Raw genomic sequence first — 14,358 nt, 5'->3', positions numbered from 1 at the left:
GAGAGAGAGAGAGAGAGAGGAGAGAGAGAGAGAGAGAGAGAGAGAAGAGAGAGATAGAGAGGGAGAGAGAGAAAGGGAGGGAGAGAAAGGGAGGGGGGGAGAGGGAGAGAGAGGGATAAAGAGAGAGGACAGGGAGAGAGAGATAAGGAGGGATATAAAGAGAGAGGACAGGAAGAGGGAGAGAGAGAGAAGTAAAGAGAGGCTTCTTCATCATAGTTATTGCCACACACCTGTTCAACTACCTGTTCTTTGATATTGTAAAGCCAAAAAAAGAAGGGGGAAATGGATGTGAAGAAGGAGAAAAAGGAAAAGAATGAGGAGAAGAAGAAGGAGAAGAAGGGGGAGAGGAGAAGAAGAAGAAGAAGGGGGAGAGAGAAGAAGGTGAAGAAGGAGAAGAAGGGGGAGAGAGAAAAAGAAAAAGAAGAAAAAGAAGAAAAAGAAGAAAAAGAAGAAAAAGAAAAAGAAGAAAAAGAAGAAAAAGAAGAAAAAAAAGAAAAAAGAAAAAGAAAAAGAAAAAGAAAAAGAAAAAAAAAAAGAAAAAAAAAAAGAAAAAAAAAAGAAAAAGAAGAAAAAAAAAGAAGAAAAAATAGAAGAAAAAAAAAAGAAAAAAAAGAAAAAAAAGAAAAAGAAAAAAAAGAAGAAGAAGAAGAGAAGAAGAAGAAGAGAAGAAGAAGAAGAAGAAGAAGAAGAAGAAGAAGAAGAAGAAGAAGAAGAAGAAGAAGAAGAAGAAGAAGAAGAAGAAGAAGAAGAAGAAGAAGAAGAAGAAGAAGAAGAAGAAGAAGAAGAAGAAGAAGAAGAAGAAGAAGAAGAAGAAGAAGAAGAAGGAAGAAGAAGAAGAAGAAGAAGAAGAAGAAGAAGAAGAAGAAGAAGAAGAAGAAGAAGAAGAAGAAGAAGAAGAGATTGGTACCTTCTCAAATGAGGCGTAGTTCCTCAGGTCTTCACAGGCCAGGTGCAGATAGAGAGGACTCACTGCTCCCTTCTTCATCAACAGTGTCTGAAGCTGAACACACACACGCACATGCACACACACACACACACACACACAACACACACACACACAACAGATATGGTGTTAACAGAGTGATTCCATGCATGCCGTACAGGCCTGTTTGTACGATAAGAGCTATTTAATTTAATAGTGACCTGGTTGTTGAAGGCAGAGTCGCTGAGTTTCTTCCCGAACACACCCAGTCCCTTCTCAACTATTTCCTTCCGGTCCGGCACTGAAAGGTGTCCCAGGGGAAACAGGACGGCCCGTTTCTTCTTGGCGAGGGTTTGCAACAGGGCCGAGCTGGAAGTGATGCTCACCACTAAACATAAACCCTGAAATGAAAAGAAAATAATTATGCGTTATACAATTATGTTTGAGGTTAAAGGAACACGCCAACATTTGGGGGAAATTAGCTTACCGTCTTCTCCAGAGAGAGACAAGAAGATAGATACCAGTTCCCTCTCTGTGCGTTCAGTAGAAAGCTATCTGGCTGCACGTTAGCCTAGCTTAGCACAATGAATGGAAGTGGCCAGTGCCGGTTAGCCTTCGGGAGAGGTGTTAGTTGGACAATGCCTAGGCTAACCGGCACTGTCCGCTTCCATTCATTGTGCTAAGCTAGGCTAACGTGCAGCCAGATAGTTTTCTATCAAAACAATGGAACATAAAGTGACCCCGGCGCAAATCAGCTCAGTGTATTTGCGTTGGTTGGCTTGAATTTGAAAGTGCTAATGACTGACTGGTGGAAGCTGCTGTGGGATCCAATCAGAGTTGAGCTGGCCCCTGCCGTCTTGGATGAGGTCTGCCCCATCAACCAGCAAGGCCAACGGTTGGTCCTTTTTAGTGTCACTCAACTTGGAGTGGAATTCTGCCAGCAAATCCCTGTGATAAAAAACACACATGACCAGAACTGAACATTTTATATATAATATTTACAGACAGTAGTCTGTAAGTCTTAGGACAGTAACACCTTTGTTGTTTTGCCTCTATACTCTAGCACATTGGATTTGAAATGGAACAATGACTATGAGGTTAAAGGTCAGACTTTCAACTTTCATGCGAGGGTGTTTACATCCATATCAGGTGAACCGTGTAGGAGCTGTTTTCATACACAGTCCCCTCATGTTAGGCAACAGGTCGCCCACACTACAGAAGGTTAACCCTTTCACAACCACACTACAGAAGGTTAACCCTTTCACTGCCACACGACAAAGGGTTAACCCTTTCACAACCACACTACAGAAGGTTAACCCTTAACCGTCTGTAGTGTGGTAGTGAAATGTTAACCATCTGTAGTGTGGTAGTGAAAGGTTAACCATCTGTAGTGTGGTAGTGAAAGGTTAACCTTCTGTAGTGTGATAGTGAAAGGTTAACCGTCTGTAGTGTGGTAGTGAAAGGTTAACCGTCTGTAGTGTGGTAGTGAAAGGTTAACCGTCTGTAGTGTGGTAGTGAAAGGGTTTGTGACGTACGCGGGTTGGTCATTATCATTGTTACTGTATTTGGAAGACCATGTGAACATCAGGTTAGTATAATTAGTATGGGTTGTGTTATTTTTGTTTGTGTGATGTGTCATCTTCTAATTCTGTTTTTCTTTCTCCCTTCCCCAGATACCACTCATCCCCCTGATTGAGCTGATTGCACCTGCTTGGTGCACCTGTGGGCAGTCAGTGGAATGAAAGTGTTTGTTTGTATATATGTATGTCTTGTTTGTTCTCCCCTACCTTTTTCCCCTGTGCATTATGGTGGAGGTTTCAATCCCTATCACCATAAATATATAATTTACTATTTGGAAAACATCTCGTGTTGTGGCTTTCTTACCTACCTGGGACATTGCTTTAAACGCATTTACTGAGAGAGGCTGTTTTTTGTTCATGTGCAGCCGGCTCCAGTTATTATTCTGTGTGGTCCTTAGACCTTTGTACATGACAGGGTTAATGTTGGATATTCCATCCTGCTTACTTGTAAGATGAAGGGAGGGGCGGTTCCTCCTCGGCCTCCTTCCTGCTGTTCAGCCAATGAACGAGGCATCGCAGGAGGTTCTCCACGGAGTGTGCGGATTGGCTGGCAGCAGTGGAGTAGGATATGACGTGACAGCCACTTCTCTTGGACCTATCAGGGGTTCTGAGGGCGTCGGCTAGAGCGGCCTGTGTGGAGAGAGGATATGGAACACCAATGAAACTGTATAAACGCTGGACCAATGCTTGGCAAGACATGTGGAAATAGGATAGAGGAATAACATACTGTATGTTTGCAATATAAACTGTGGTCCTGGTTTTAATTTTCTCATCTCTCACCTGTGTGTGTGTGTGTGTGTGTGTGTGTGTGTGTGTGTCTACTGCTGTGTGTGTGTATCTAGTATGTCTGTGTGTCTACTGCTGAGTGTGTATATCTAGTATGTGTGTCTACTGTCTACTGTGTCTACTGTCTACAGCTAGCATGGCAGCTGAGCACCTGACCCAGGTGTTACATAACATCTCCGACTGGCTTGTGTCGTCTCATCTGACCATGAATGTCAAGAAAACTGTCTATGTGTATCTCCATACGCAAAAGGCCTATAAATGATTTGTTTGAGGTGCAAATACAAAATTTAATAATTGCCGAAGTGAATGCGGTCAGGTACCTAGGAATCATATTAGACAAGAACCTAAAATTTGATAAACAGGTACATTCAGGGCCGGATTAACGACCGGGCCGTTTGGGCCACGGCCCAAATTATTATTTTGGGGATCGATGAAATGAAAAAAAATTTAAAAATATTTCATCGACTAAAATATTTAGTCAACAAAAATATTTCATCAACTAAAATATACAGTACGTCACACCCCGCACCTCTCCCTGCCGTCTGCAAGTGGCTAATCTTGAGTTTCCGACCCCCCAGTAAGCTAACCATGGATAAATCCAAAAAAAGGAAAATCTGAGGAAAATAGAGGGTTTAATTCAGCGTGGACAGATTAATTTGCTTTCACGACTAACAATGCAGGCTTACCTGTAGCCTATGCCTGATATGTGGTGCGAAATTTGCGAACAACGATTACTGTCATTTTTATTACTGTAGTTTGCCTGGTATGTAGCCTTGGTTAGTGGCTGCTCCACCAATGTTTTACATATAAAAACGCCACTGTGCATGCGTGCACGTGTATGTGTGTGTGGGGGCCTCCACAAGAGTCTGGCCCAGAGGCCTCTGAATTCTTAATCTGGCCTTGGGTACATTATGTATGTAAGAAGGTCAAGCCTAATTTAAACTGTTTTCGTTTTATTAGAAGGGATCTGTCAACTAAAGCTGCTCAACTTTATATGCATGCTATGATTCTTTCCAACTTGTCTTATTGTATCACATCATGGTCACAAACCTCACAAACCATACTAAAACCCATAACTATAATATACAAACAGGCTATAAAAATCATGGACCGTAAACCAATGCGATGGCATCACTGCAGTGTTTTGAGTAAGCACAATCTTTTGACAATTTTGTAATTTTCTGTACTATTACTAATTTTTTAATGTTTGCACAATTATGTATCATCATTATCTTCTGGACTGGTGGTTAGACGTCAGAGCTCTAATAGAGCAAACACACGAGCTTCCAATAATGGTGACTGTACTGTTCCCATGTGCAAGAGTTCGTTTGGACAGTCTGCCTTCTCTGTTGCCAACGTCTTCAGCAGAGGAATCAAGGTATGGCTGAAATCAAAGCAGCAGTGTTCACATGTAGACGCGGACTGGTTTTGTGGTTTTGATCATGGACTCTTGTTCTGGAAAATATTTGTTCTGATTTGTGATTTTAATTCTGTATTTTACTGTTAATTATGTTGTATCTTTTTGAAAAACCTCAATGGACTAGTGTTGAAAACGAGCACTTGTGCTATAAACATGCAAAATAATGCATCTGGTCTGTCCACTGTGGCTGGTCCAATGTAGCTGTGGTGTCCATTTTAAATAAACGTTTTCATTCATTCATACTGCTGAGTGTGTATGTCTAGTATGTGTGTCTACTGCTGAGTGTGTGTGTCCAGTATGTCTGTGTGTCTACTGCTGAGTGTGTATCAAGTATGTGTGTCTACTGCTGTGTCTACTGCTGAGTGTGTATCAAGTATGTGTGTCTACTGCTGTGTGTGTGTCCAGTATGTCTGTGTGTCTACTGCTGAGTGTGTATCAAGTATGTGTGTCTACTGCTGAGTGTGTATCTAGTATGTGTGTCTACTGCTGAGTGTGTGTCCAGTATGTCTGTGTGTCTGTGTGTCTACTGCTGAGTGTGTGTGTGCAGTATGTATGTGTGTCTAATGCTGAGTGTGTGTGCCCAGTATGTCTGTGTGTCTACTGCTGAGTGTGTATCAAGTATGTGTGTCTACTGCTGAGTGTGTATCAAGTATGTGTGTCTACTGCTGAGTGTGTATCTAGTATGTGTGTCTACTGCTGAGTGTGTATCTAGTATGTGTGTCTACTGCTGAGTGTGTATCTAGTATGTCTGTGTGTCTACTGCTGTGTGTGTATCTAGTATGTGTGTCTACTGCTGTGTGTGTATCTAGTATGTCTGTGTGTCTACTGCTGTGTGTGTATCTAGTATGTGTGTCTACTGCTGTGTGTGTATCTAGTATGTCTGTGTGTCTACTGCTGAGTGTGTATCAAGTATGTGTGTCTACTGCTGAGTGTGTGTGTCCAGTATGTCTGTGTGTCTACTGCTGAGTGTGTATCAAGTATGTGTGTCTACTGCTGAGTGTGTATCTAGTATGTGTGTCTACTGGTTGAGTGTGTGTGTCCAGTGTGTCTCCCAGCCCTGTACCATGAAGACGCTCTTGCCCTCTCCAGGCACACCCTCCACCAGCATCAGGCCTCCTGTAGCCTGGGTCTCCTGGAGATTCTTCACGGCCGCCGTCAGCAGCTTGGCCCTGCCGTAGAACTGGCCCTGCAGCGCCCCCTGGTGCACCTCCTGGTCACTCACGTCGCTCCCGACGTCGGCCTCCTCGCTCTCCTGGGGTTAACGGGACGAGTGAGTGAGTGGACAAAGGCCCAACGAGTCCAATTTACATGATTAAGACCAAAAAAACACAAGTCAAGCGACATGAAACTCATTAACACTTTCACTGCCACACAAAGGCAGGTTAACCCTTTCACTGCCACACGACAGAAGGTTAACCCTTTCACTGCCACACGACAGCAGGTTAACCCTTTCACTGTCGCACTACAGAAGGTTAACCCTTTACTATCACACTACCGACGTGTGATAGTAAAGGGTTAACCTTCTGTAGTGCGGCAGTGAAAGGGTTAAAGGAACACGCCAACATTTCTGGAAATTAGCTTATCGTCTACTCCAGAGAGAGACAATACGATAGATACCAGTTTCCTCTCTGTGAGTTCAGTAGAAAGCTATCTGGCTGCACGTTAGCCTAGCTTAGCACAATGAATGGAAGTGGACAGTGCCGGTTAGCCTAGGCATTGTCCAACTAACACCTCTCCCGAAGGCTTCCATTCATTGTGCTAAGCTAGGCTAACGTGCAGCCAGATAGCTTTCTACTGAACGCACAGAGAGGAAACTTGTATCTATCTTCTTGTCTCTCTCTGGAGAAGACGATAAGCAAATTTCCAGAAATGTTGGTGTGTTCCTTTAATGAGTTTCATGTTGCTTTGTGGTGGAATCCCCCTTTAACTCAATCAGCGCCAGAGGGCGCTGTGTTGGTTAAAAGGCCACCGCTTTAAAGTATAGGAATACGTGGCGGTGTTTGCAGGGCTAAAACTATATTATATATCAGCTATGGATATAATACTATTGCCCATTTGACAGAGTATCTATCGTTCAATTTGTGAAAAAGAAAAAAAAATTGCACCCATACATTCCTGTTTTATACCGTGGTGAATATGACTATAGTTTTAGAGTAATCCTGTCTAATCCCAGAAAACGACGCTATGCAGCAATACGTGCATTTCACTAAAAACGTGCCGTTTCTCGCCTGTATACGCTACTATTTCTAAATCAACGCTATATTATCAGTATTATGTTTCATCATGAATGCATGAAAGGGTGGGGGGGGGGGGGGGTCGTTTTTTTTATGCTTTGATCGTCACCAAAGGAAAACGCTACACAGTACATTACACATATGAAGGAATTATTGGATCAACGCAAGATTGATATCATATAGCCCTTACCTTGACTAGGATGTACTCCAAAAAGAATATTCCAATGATCTGATCGCCATTCCAAGTATTGATGTCGATCGTGTCCATAACATAATCCACCAAAGAACATGAATCGGGAGTGTTTGATTCTTATAAATCCATGCGTTATAACCGCTCGCCATGCCCGACTAGGAATAGTCCGCCCCCGGACCTATATGATCGACGCACACCCGAATGCCTATTGCTTATTAACAGCGGAGGAGTGCCCTGAATGCTTCCGCGTTTTCCCTGATTGGCTGCGACACGCCCCGCGGCAGGCGCGGCAACCGCAGAGCGCTGGCGCGGAGCGGCAGAGCTTGCGGCATTATTTAGCCGTAAACCGCCATGATTCTCATTCGAAGCTTAGCTCACCTGGCAGCGCGGCGGTCCTGCGGTCCTGTGGTCCGTTGGTTTCAAGTTCGAATCCCATCAGTTTTTTTTTTTTTTTTTTTTTTTTTATGTGTATTCTTTCGCCGGTTAAGGTTAGGCATGGTTAAGGTTAAGGTTAGGCATTGTTTCGGAGTTGGTTAAGGTTAGAAAGGTTATGTTTAGGCGCTGTTAAGGAGCTGGTTAAGGTTAGAGTTTGTCTTAGAGAATGGCAATATTCTTTCTATGGTTAAGGTTAAGGTTAGGCATGGTTAAGGTTAAGGTTAGGCATTGTTTCGGAGTTGGTTAAGGTTAGAAAGGTTAAGTTTAGGCGCTGTTAAGGAGCTGGTTAAGGTTAGCGTTTGTCTTAGAGAATGGCAATAGACAGCCTATTTCCGCACTGCCGCTCTCTCGCGCTGCCGCGGTCACATGGTCACATTGTCACATTCTTGCACTCCTCCGCTGTTAAAAAGCAACACGCCACCCGAATACAGAGAGTTTGAAAGCATGTGCGATCTCAGACCCATTCACAATGTTAACACCAGGCCCCTGGATGGATTGATTGATTGATTGAAAAGTTTATTAACAGATTGCAGAATGGGTACAGTACAGTACAGCTCAATACATACAATTGTTAAGGGGATGCAGACCAGAGAAAGACTTTCGTCTTGTTTACATCAGGGCCCCCTATTTTCAATTCATCATAACATATATGACACACACGACATACAGATAGACCAGACCTGGGCATTGTACGGCCCGCGAGATGATTCTGACCGGCCCGCGAAAGATTACATGATAATAATAATTTCTTTTTTTTTTTTATCTTTTTTTTCTTCTTTTTTTACTTTTTTTTTTCATGTCAACGTTCACACGCACAATATACGCTTACCTAGGATTTGACTTGATTCAACAACAAAGCAGTCGGGGCAAGCCGAAAACGGTCGAAAGTGTGGTTATTTGAAGTTTGGATTTCTTTTTTCACAACTGAGGTAGGTAGATAAAAAATTTTTAGACTAAAGTACAGAAAAAAAGGTACCGTTGGGTACCGGTATCGATTCACAGGTACCGTTCACAATGTGAACGGTACCCATCCCTACTGAACACACAACTGCAGGGCAAGGGCATTTTTGCTCATGAAATGCATAGCCATGTGAAAGCCTTCATGACAAAGTTGCAATTAATTTCAAGGCAACTAGGCAGCAACAATCTCAAACACATGAAAACCCTGAAAGAAGTCAAACCATCAGCTGATCACCGGCACAGGTACTCATCAATGTTGGGAGCACTGCATGATGAATTTTCAAGGCGTTTTCAAGATTTCAAAAAGGTTGAGGATGAAATGCAGCTGGTTTCCTCTCCCTTTACCTGCAGTGTTGATAGTGCACCCACTGATGTTCAGCTTGAACTCATTGACCTGCAGTCTGATTCACTACTGAAAGAGCACTTTAAGTCAACATCACTGCTAGAGTTCTACTCTGCTCTCAAGGAGGAGAACTTTCCAAACATGAGGAGACATGCTCAGAAGATGTTGGTTCTCTTTGGATCCACCTATATGTGAACAGACATTCTCAGTCATGACGTTTACCAAGTCCAGGTACAGATCCTCTCTCACTGATGAACATCTGGCAGCTGTGCTTCGCATCTCCACCTCAGACATGCAACCTGACTTGGATGGACTTGTTAAAGCTCAACAGAGACTGGATTTATCACACTGAATGAAAAAAAAGAAGAGCTGAAGAACACGAAAATGTGGAAATATAACAAGTGAAATGGGACACTTGATATTTTTTTTCTTTTTTTGCACAGTTCTGAAAACATTAAATGTTTAATATAGGCATGTAAAGTAAAAAAGGCTACTGGGACACTTTTCTTTACACAGTTCAGTGACATTGTAAAGGCCTAATGAGTGTTTTTTGTTATTGATTATTATTAGTATTATTATTATCATTATTTTTATCAATAGAAGGTTACAATTTATGGGAATGTAATGATTGAGGGGAATGTTATGATTCTGTGCAGCCTGTTGGGTGGACTCTGCTGCGCCGTGAGTGGATCACCTGCACCTGTCGGGTGATCGGCGACGGCGCGGCAGAGATCATTAAATAGGTGATAGGAATCAGCTGTTGGGCGGTAGTCGATGGGGAAAGCATATGATTTTCTTACCGCTTCAGCGCTTCAGGACGCTTTCGGAAACTGTTTAGATTACACTTTAAGCAATTAGACCAGGTTATATGACGTTTTAGGATCACTGTGATCAACCCTCCCATGTAACCTACTTATTCTAATTAAATCGGGTCACCACATCGGTGTCTGATAACGGAGCTTAATGTGTGGAAAACTATTTCTTTGGACGTTGAGCGCGTATGGATTCACTCCCCGTCTACACCAAGAAGCGGCATTCTGGCATGTTGCCGCTACAGACATGTCTTGTTTATTTTGGCTATAAGATGATGTGATGTCTTTAGAAAGCTAAGAAAAGGGGGGGGAGGGACACTGTACACTGGAATACTGGCGAGTGTTTTTGAAAGTGGGTAGTGATTCACATTCCTTTACAGCTTTGGGTAGGGCGTTCCACATTGATGTGGCATAATTGCGAAACGTGTTTAGTCCCTTGTTTGAGCCGAATCTGGGTTTAACATGATTTGTGGAGCTCCCTCTGGTGTTGTGATCGTGGTATTCCCTGACCTTTGGGAAGTATTTTGACATGTACATGGGTACCTTTGTCGTGTAGTGTATCTTGTAGACCAGGCCCATTGCAAGTTGCTGTACTCTGTCGTCTACTCTAAGCCATCCTAGGTTGTCAAAGTGGGCAGGGGTGAGGTGGGTTCTAGGAGTAAGGTCAAGCAGTAGTCTGACTAGTTTGTTTTGAGATAATTTGTAATTTAGTTTTTAGTGCCTTTGAGGTGCTTTGGTACCATGAGGTGCAAGCATAGTCGTAGTACCCTTGAATGAGTGCTCCTGCCAGAGTCTTCAGGGTATTCTTGTTTACCAGAGAGGATATCCGGTACAAGAATAGAGTTTGTTGGTTGACTTTTTTTATTACATTGGATGCCATTTTGTCACAGGAAAGATTAGCCTCTAGGATGGAACCCAGGTAGGTAATTTCATCTTTCCTTGTGACAATATTGTCACCCACTGTAACTGCGAATCCGTCGGTCTTGCTGAGTTTGTTATTTGAACCGAAGAGAATGGACTCTGTTTTGCCCATGTGTAATGATAGTTTGTTGTCGGCGAGCCATATGCAGATTTTGCCTAGTTCCGAGCTGAGGGCTTTTTCAACCTGTAACTTGTTCTTGTCAGAGACCAGCAGGGCTGAGTCGTCCGCAAACACAAGCTGACGACATGTCATTTGCATAAATTAGGAATAGTAGAGGTCCTAGTATGCTTCCTTGTGGTACACCACAGCTCACTGTGAGGGGGGGGGATATGGTACCGTTTACCTCCACCATCTGTTCTCTCCCCTCCAGGTAGGCTTGTATCCAGCTCACTGATAAACTATCAAAACCAATTGCTTTTAGCTTGTCAATCAGAATGGTGTGATTGACAGTGTCAAAGGCCTTTTGTAGGTCCAGCATGACCATTCCGCAGTATTTGCCCGCGTCCACCTCTTGTTTGATGTGGTCGTTCAAATAGAGAAGGCATGTGTCAGTGGAGTGGGATGTTCTGAAACCAGATTGGAATTCGTAGATTAGATTTCCGCGAGGTACTTTTCGACCTGTTCGTATAAAAAAAATTCCATGACTTTCGAGATGGATGTAAGGATAGAAACAGGGCGGTAGTTGCCTGGGTCTAATTTGCTGCCCTTTTTGTGCAGGGGTGTTACTCTCGCAATTTTGAAGTCCTTGGAGACGTGTCCCTGTTTTATGGAGAGGTTTTTATGTGTGTGATGACTGGGGCGATGGCGGCTGCTGAGTCTCTGAGGAATTTGGATAATGAATGGAAATATCGAATAAAAGAAATAACGATGAAAACCCGACTTTTCTCGGGTTTGGCGCTCAAGCGTCGGCGAGTTAACCCGACTTATCTCGGGCTTGGCCTCCATTGAGTTAAGCACAAAAAGAAATGTTCATTTTCAAAGTCCAGGAACTGACCTCGACAAAGTGCTTCAACACGGCCGCCCAGAGGTCCTCCAGCACGACTTTGCCAAACTCCTCCAGGCCCTTCAGATTGGGCTTCCCCTCCACCACCCCTCCCCACTCGCAAGGGTAACTGGCACGGGAAAATGAGAACACCCGATCAGACAGACAAGCTTAGTGGCACATCCTCACGCCCAACAACAACAACAACAACAACAACAACAACAACAACAACAACAACAACAAGCTCACTTCTCAGTGACTTTCACATCACTAGCCAGGATCCGTCTCTTGAGGTCAGACATTTTAGATTCGGCCTCTTTCGACTCCGAGGCGAAGTCCGATCTCCACGCTACTGGAACCGACCTGAGAATCCACACGAGAAGGTACAATAACGACTAATTAAATACCACGGCTGATCAAAGGGGATTTAAAGGAACACGCCAACATTTGGGGAAATTAGCTTACCGTCTTCTCCAGAGAGAGAGAGACAAGAAGATAGATACCAGTTTCCTCTCTGTGCGTTCAGTAGAAAGCTATCTGACTGCATGTTAGCTTAGCACAATGAATGGAAGCGGACAGTGCCGGTTAGTTCAACTAACACATCTCCCGAAGGCTACCCGGCACTGTCCGCTTCCATTCATTGTGCTAAGCTAGGCTAACGTGCAGCCAGATAGCTTTCTACTGAACGCACAGAGGAAACTGGTATCTATCTTCTGATCTTATGATGAATTGAAAATGGGGGACCCTGATGTAAACAAGACGAAAGTCTCTCTGGTCTGCATCCCCTTAACAATTGTATGTATTGAGCTGTACTGTACCCATTCTGCAATCTGTTAATAAACTTTTCAATCAATCAATCAATCAAAGTCTCTCTCTCTCTGGAGAAGTCGGTAAGCTAATTTCCCCAAATGTTGGTGTGTTCCTTTAATTATTGCTATGTAGGATGACTAAGGTGTCTAGTATCTGTGTGAATATGGGACAGCGTTCTAGCGTACCTGGTCAAGTCCGGACGCCTGAAGTAGCAGAACATGCGCTGGTGCGCCGTGTCTGGGTCCAGCGCCTGGAACTGCCGGATCTCCATCTCTGTCATGGAGAGGCCTGTGGGGGCAGAGTTCAGCTGCGGAGAGGATATACATTATTATCATCAATAAACAAACCTCCAAACTAGTTTAAAGGGGAACTATCTTATAAATGGCCTTTTCCAGTGTTTAGCATTATTTTCTAGCTATGTGGACTTATATTAACACTTTGGCTGCCATGGGTTAAATTCATTATCAACCGTAGGTTGCCGGCTCTATTTGTCTATAGAGAAAGTCCCCTTCTTTGCATGGCTATAACTTTTTAAATTCTATTGCTACATTGCCATTATTAGGGCCCATTCAAAGTCCTATATGTATTGTTCATTGTGTAGCAACGTTAAACTTTTTCATTCACATATTCATAGTAAAGTATGGTCTAATGTATAAGTATGTTTTCATCTCTTTCTGCAGCTTTCTCCAGAACGTGATCTATAGCCCCAAATACATTATATTGATGATGCAATCAAGTTTTATGGCAATCAGCGCGATATAAAAAATTCCAACTAGACGTACTTCTAGAAGTTACTACACGTCATCTGATGTTGACCGGATGGGCTAGGGGGCGTTTATAATTCCGTGGGCAGCGTTATACCAATCATCTAATGTGGGTCAAATGTTGATAATAGCAGTTAGTATCGAAGACGGTAATTTTACACGCTAAAACTCACCCCAGTCTCCGCGCGCCGTTGGGCGATCATCGTAGAGTAGACATTTTACCATTATGGGATGTCGATTTACCCGGTCCATCTCCAGCTTGTATAATGGTATATACGTCCAAATCATGTTGTTTATCGAGTTATTGGCAATCGATCGCTATGTAGTGTGTCGAGATCGAGTCCCGGGACCTATAGCGAGTGCCCGGAAGTAATATGGCAGACCAGCACAACCTCTACGGCACTTCCTGTTAAGCGATTGCGCCGATCGGCCACCAGATGGCGCTCCTGAACCGCCAGAGAGCTCAGTGGGTCCTCCTGGTGGATCTCAGGCCAGCGGAGGGGAAATATGAATCCGATCCCAGATTTTTGAAATATTGATATTAAAGACGCTGTAAAGCGTCCTCGGCAACTTGAGCATGGCCGGGAATGCCGCTTTTAAGCGTTTTCCGGCAGTCAAAGTGTTAATAGGATCTATGTCTCTAATTCTCAATTTGGCGCATTCTTCCAATTCTCATCTCACAATAGTCCCTCACTCAAGTGAGTCATCTGAAATTTAGCGTATCTGTGACGTCAGAGGTTTCTCATCTGCATAATAACGCCCGCCCCATCTATGCTTGTAGCCAACTGCCAACTGCCAGCTATGCATTTATGCTTGTAGCCAACTGCCAGCTATGCATCTATGCTTGTAGCCAACTGCCAGCCACCTGTATTACTCATTAACACATTAACTGCCATGCTTATATCCATCAATGTTTGATCACTGCCACCAGTCTAAGCCTATGGAGATGTTCACCTTCTTTGCAGGGCTATAACTTTTTAAATTGTATTGCTAAATTGACATTACTATGGCCCATTCAACATCGATTATCTATCGTTCAGGATGTAGGAACGTTTTACTTTTTCATTCACACATTCATACAAAAATACCGTCTAGAATATAAATATGTTTTTATCGTTTTCTGCAGTAATTCCTAGAACGTGAGATATAGGCATAAATGCATATATAGATGATCGATTGCAGTCTATTCCCTATA

The 14,358-nt window shown here is 43.3% G+C and overlaps 1 protein-coding gene across 6 annotated transcripts in view; it reads right to left on the bottom strand.

Annotated features, from left to right (window-relative positions):
- apol1 (apolipoprotein L, 1) overlaps positions 1-14,358 on the bottom strand; it is a 283,625-nt gene that overhangs the window by 235,588 nt on the left and 33,679 nt on the right. For all 6 annotated transcript variants that reach the window (XM_084313412.1, XM_084313414.1, XM_084313415.1 and 3 more), the window contains exons 8-10: positions 12,585-12,706; positions 11,839-11,952; positions 11,602-11,719 (exon numbers count right to left, since the gene is read on the bottom strand). In XM_084313412.1, the coding sequence (XP_084169538.1) occupies positions 11,602-11,719; positions 11,839-11,952; positions 12,585-12,706 (354 nt within the window). The remainder of the gene's footprint in view (positions 1-11,601; positions 11,720-11,838; positions 11,953-12,584; positions 12,707-14,358) is intronic.

The sequence above is a fragment of the Notolepis coatsorum genome, assembly GCF_963971535.1.
Source record: "Notolepis coatsorum genome assembly, chromosome: 4".
NCBI lineage: Eukaryota > Metazoa > Chordata > Actinopteri > Aulopiformes > Paralepididae > Notolepis > Notolepis coatsorum.
This window is presented reverse-complemented; position numbering and strand designations above follow the sequence as displayed.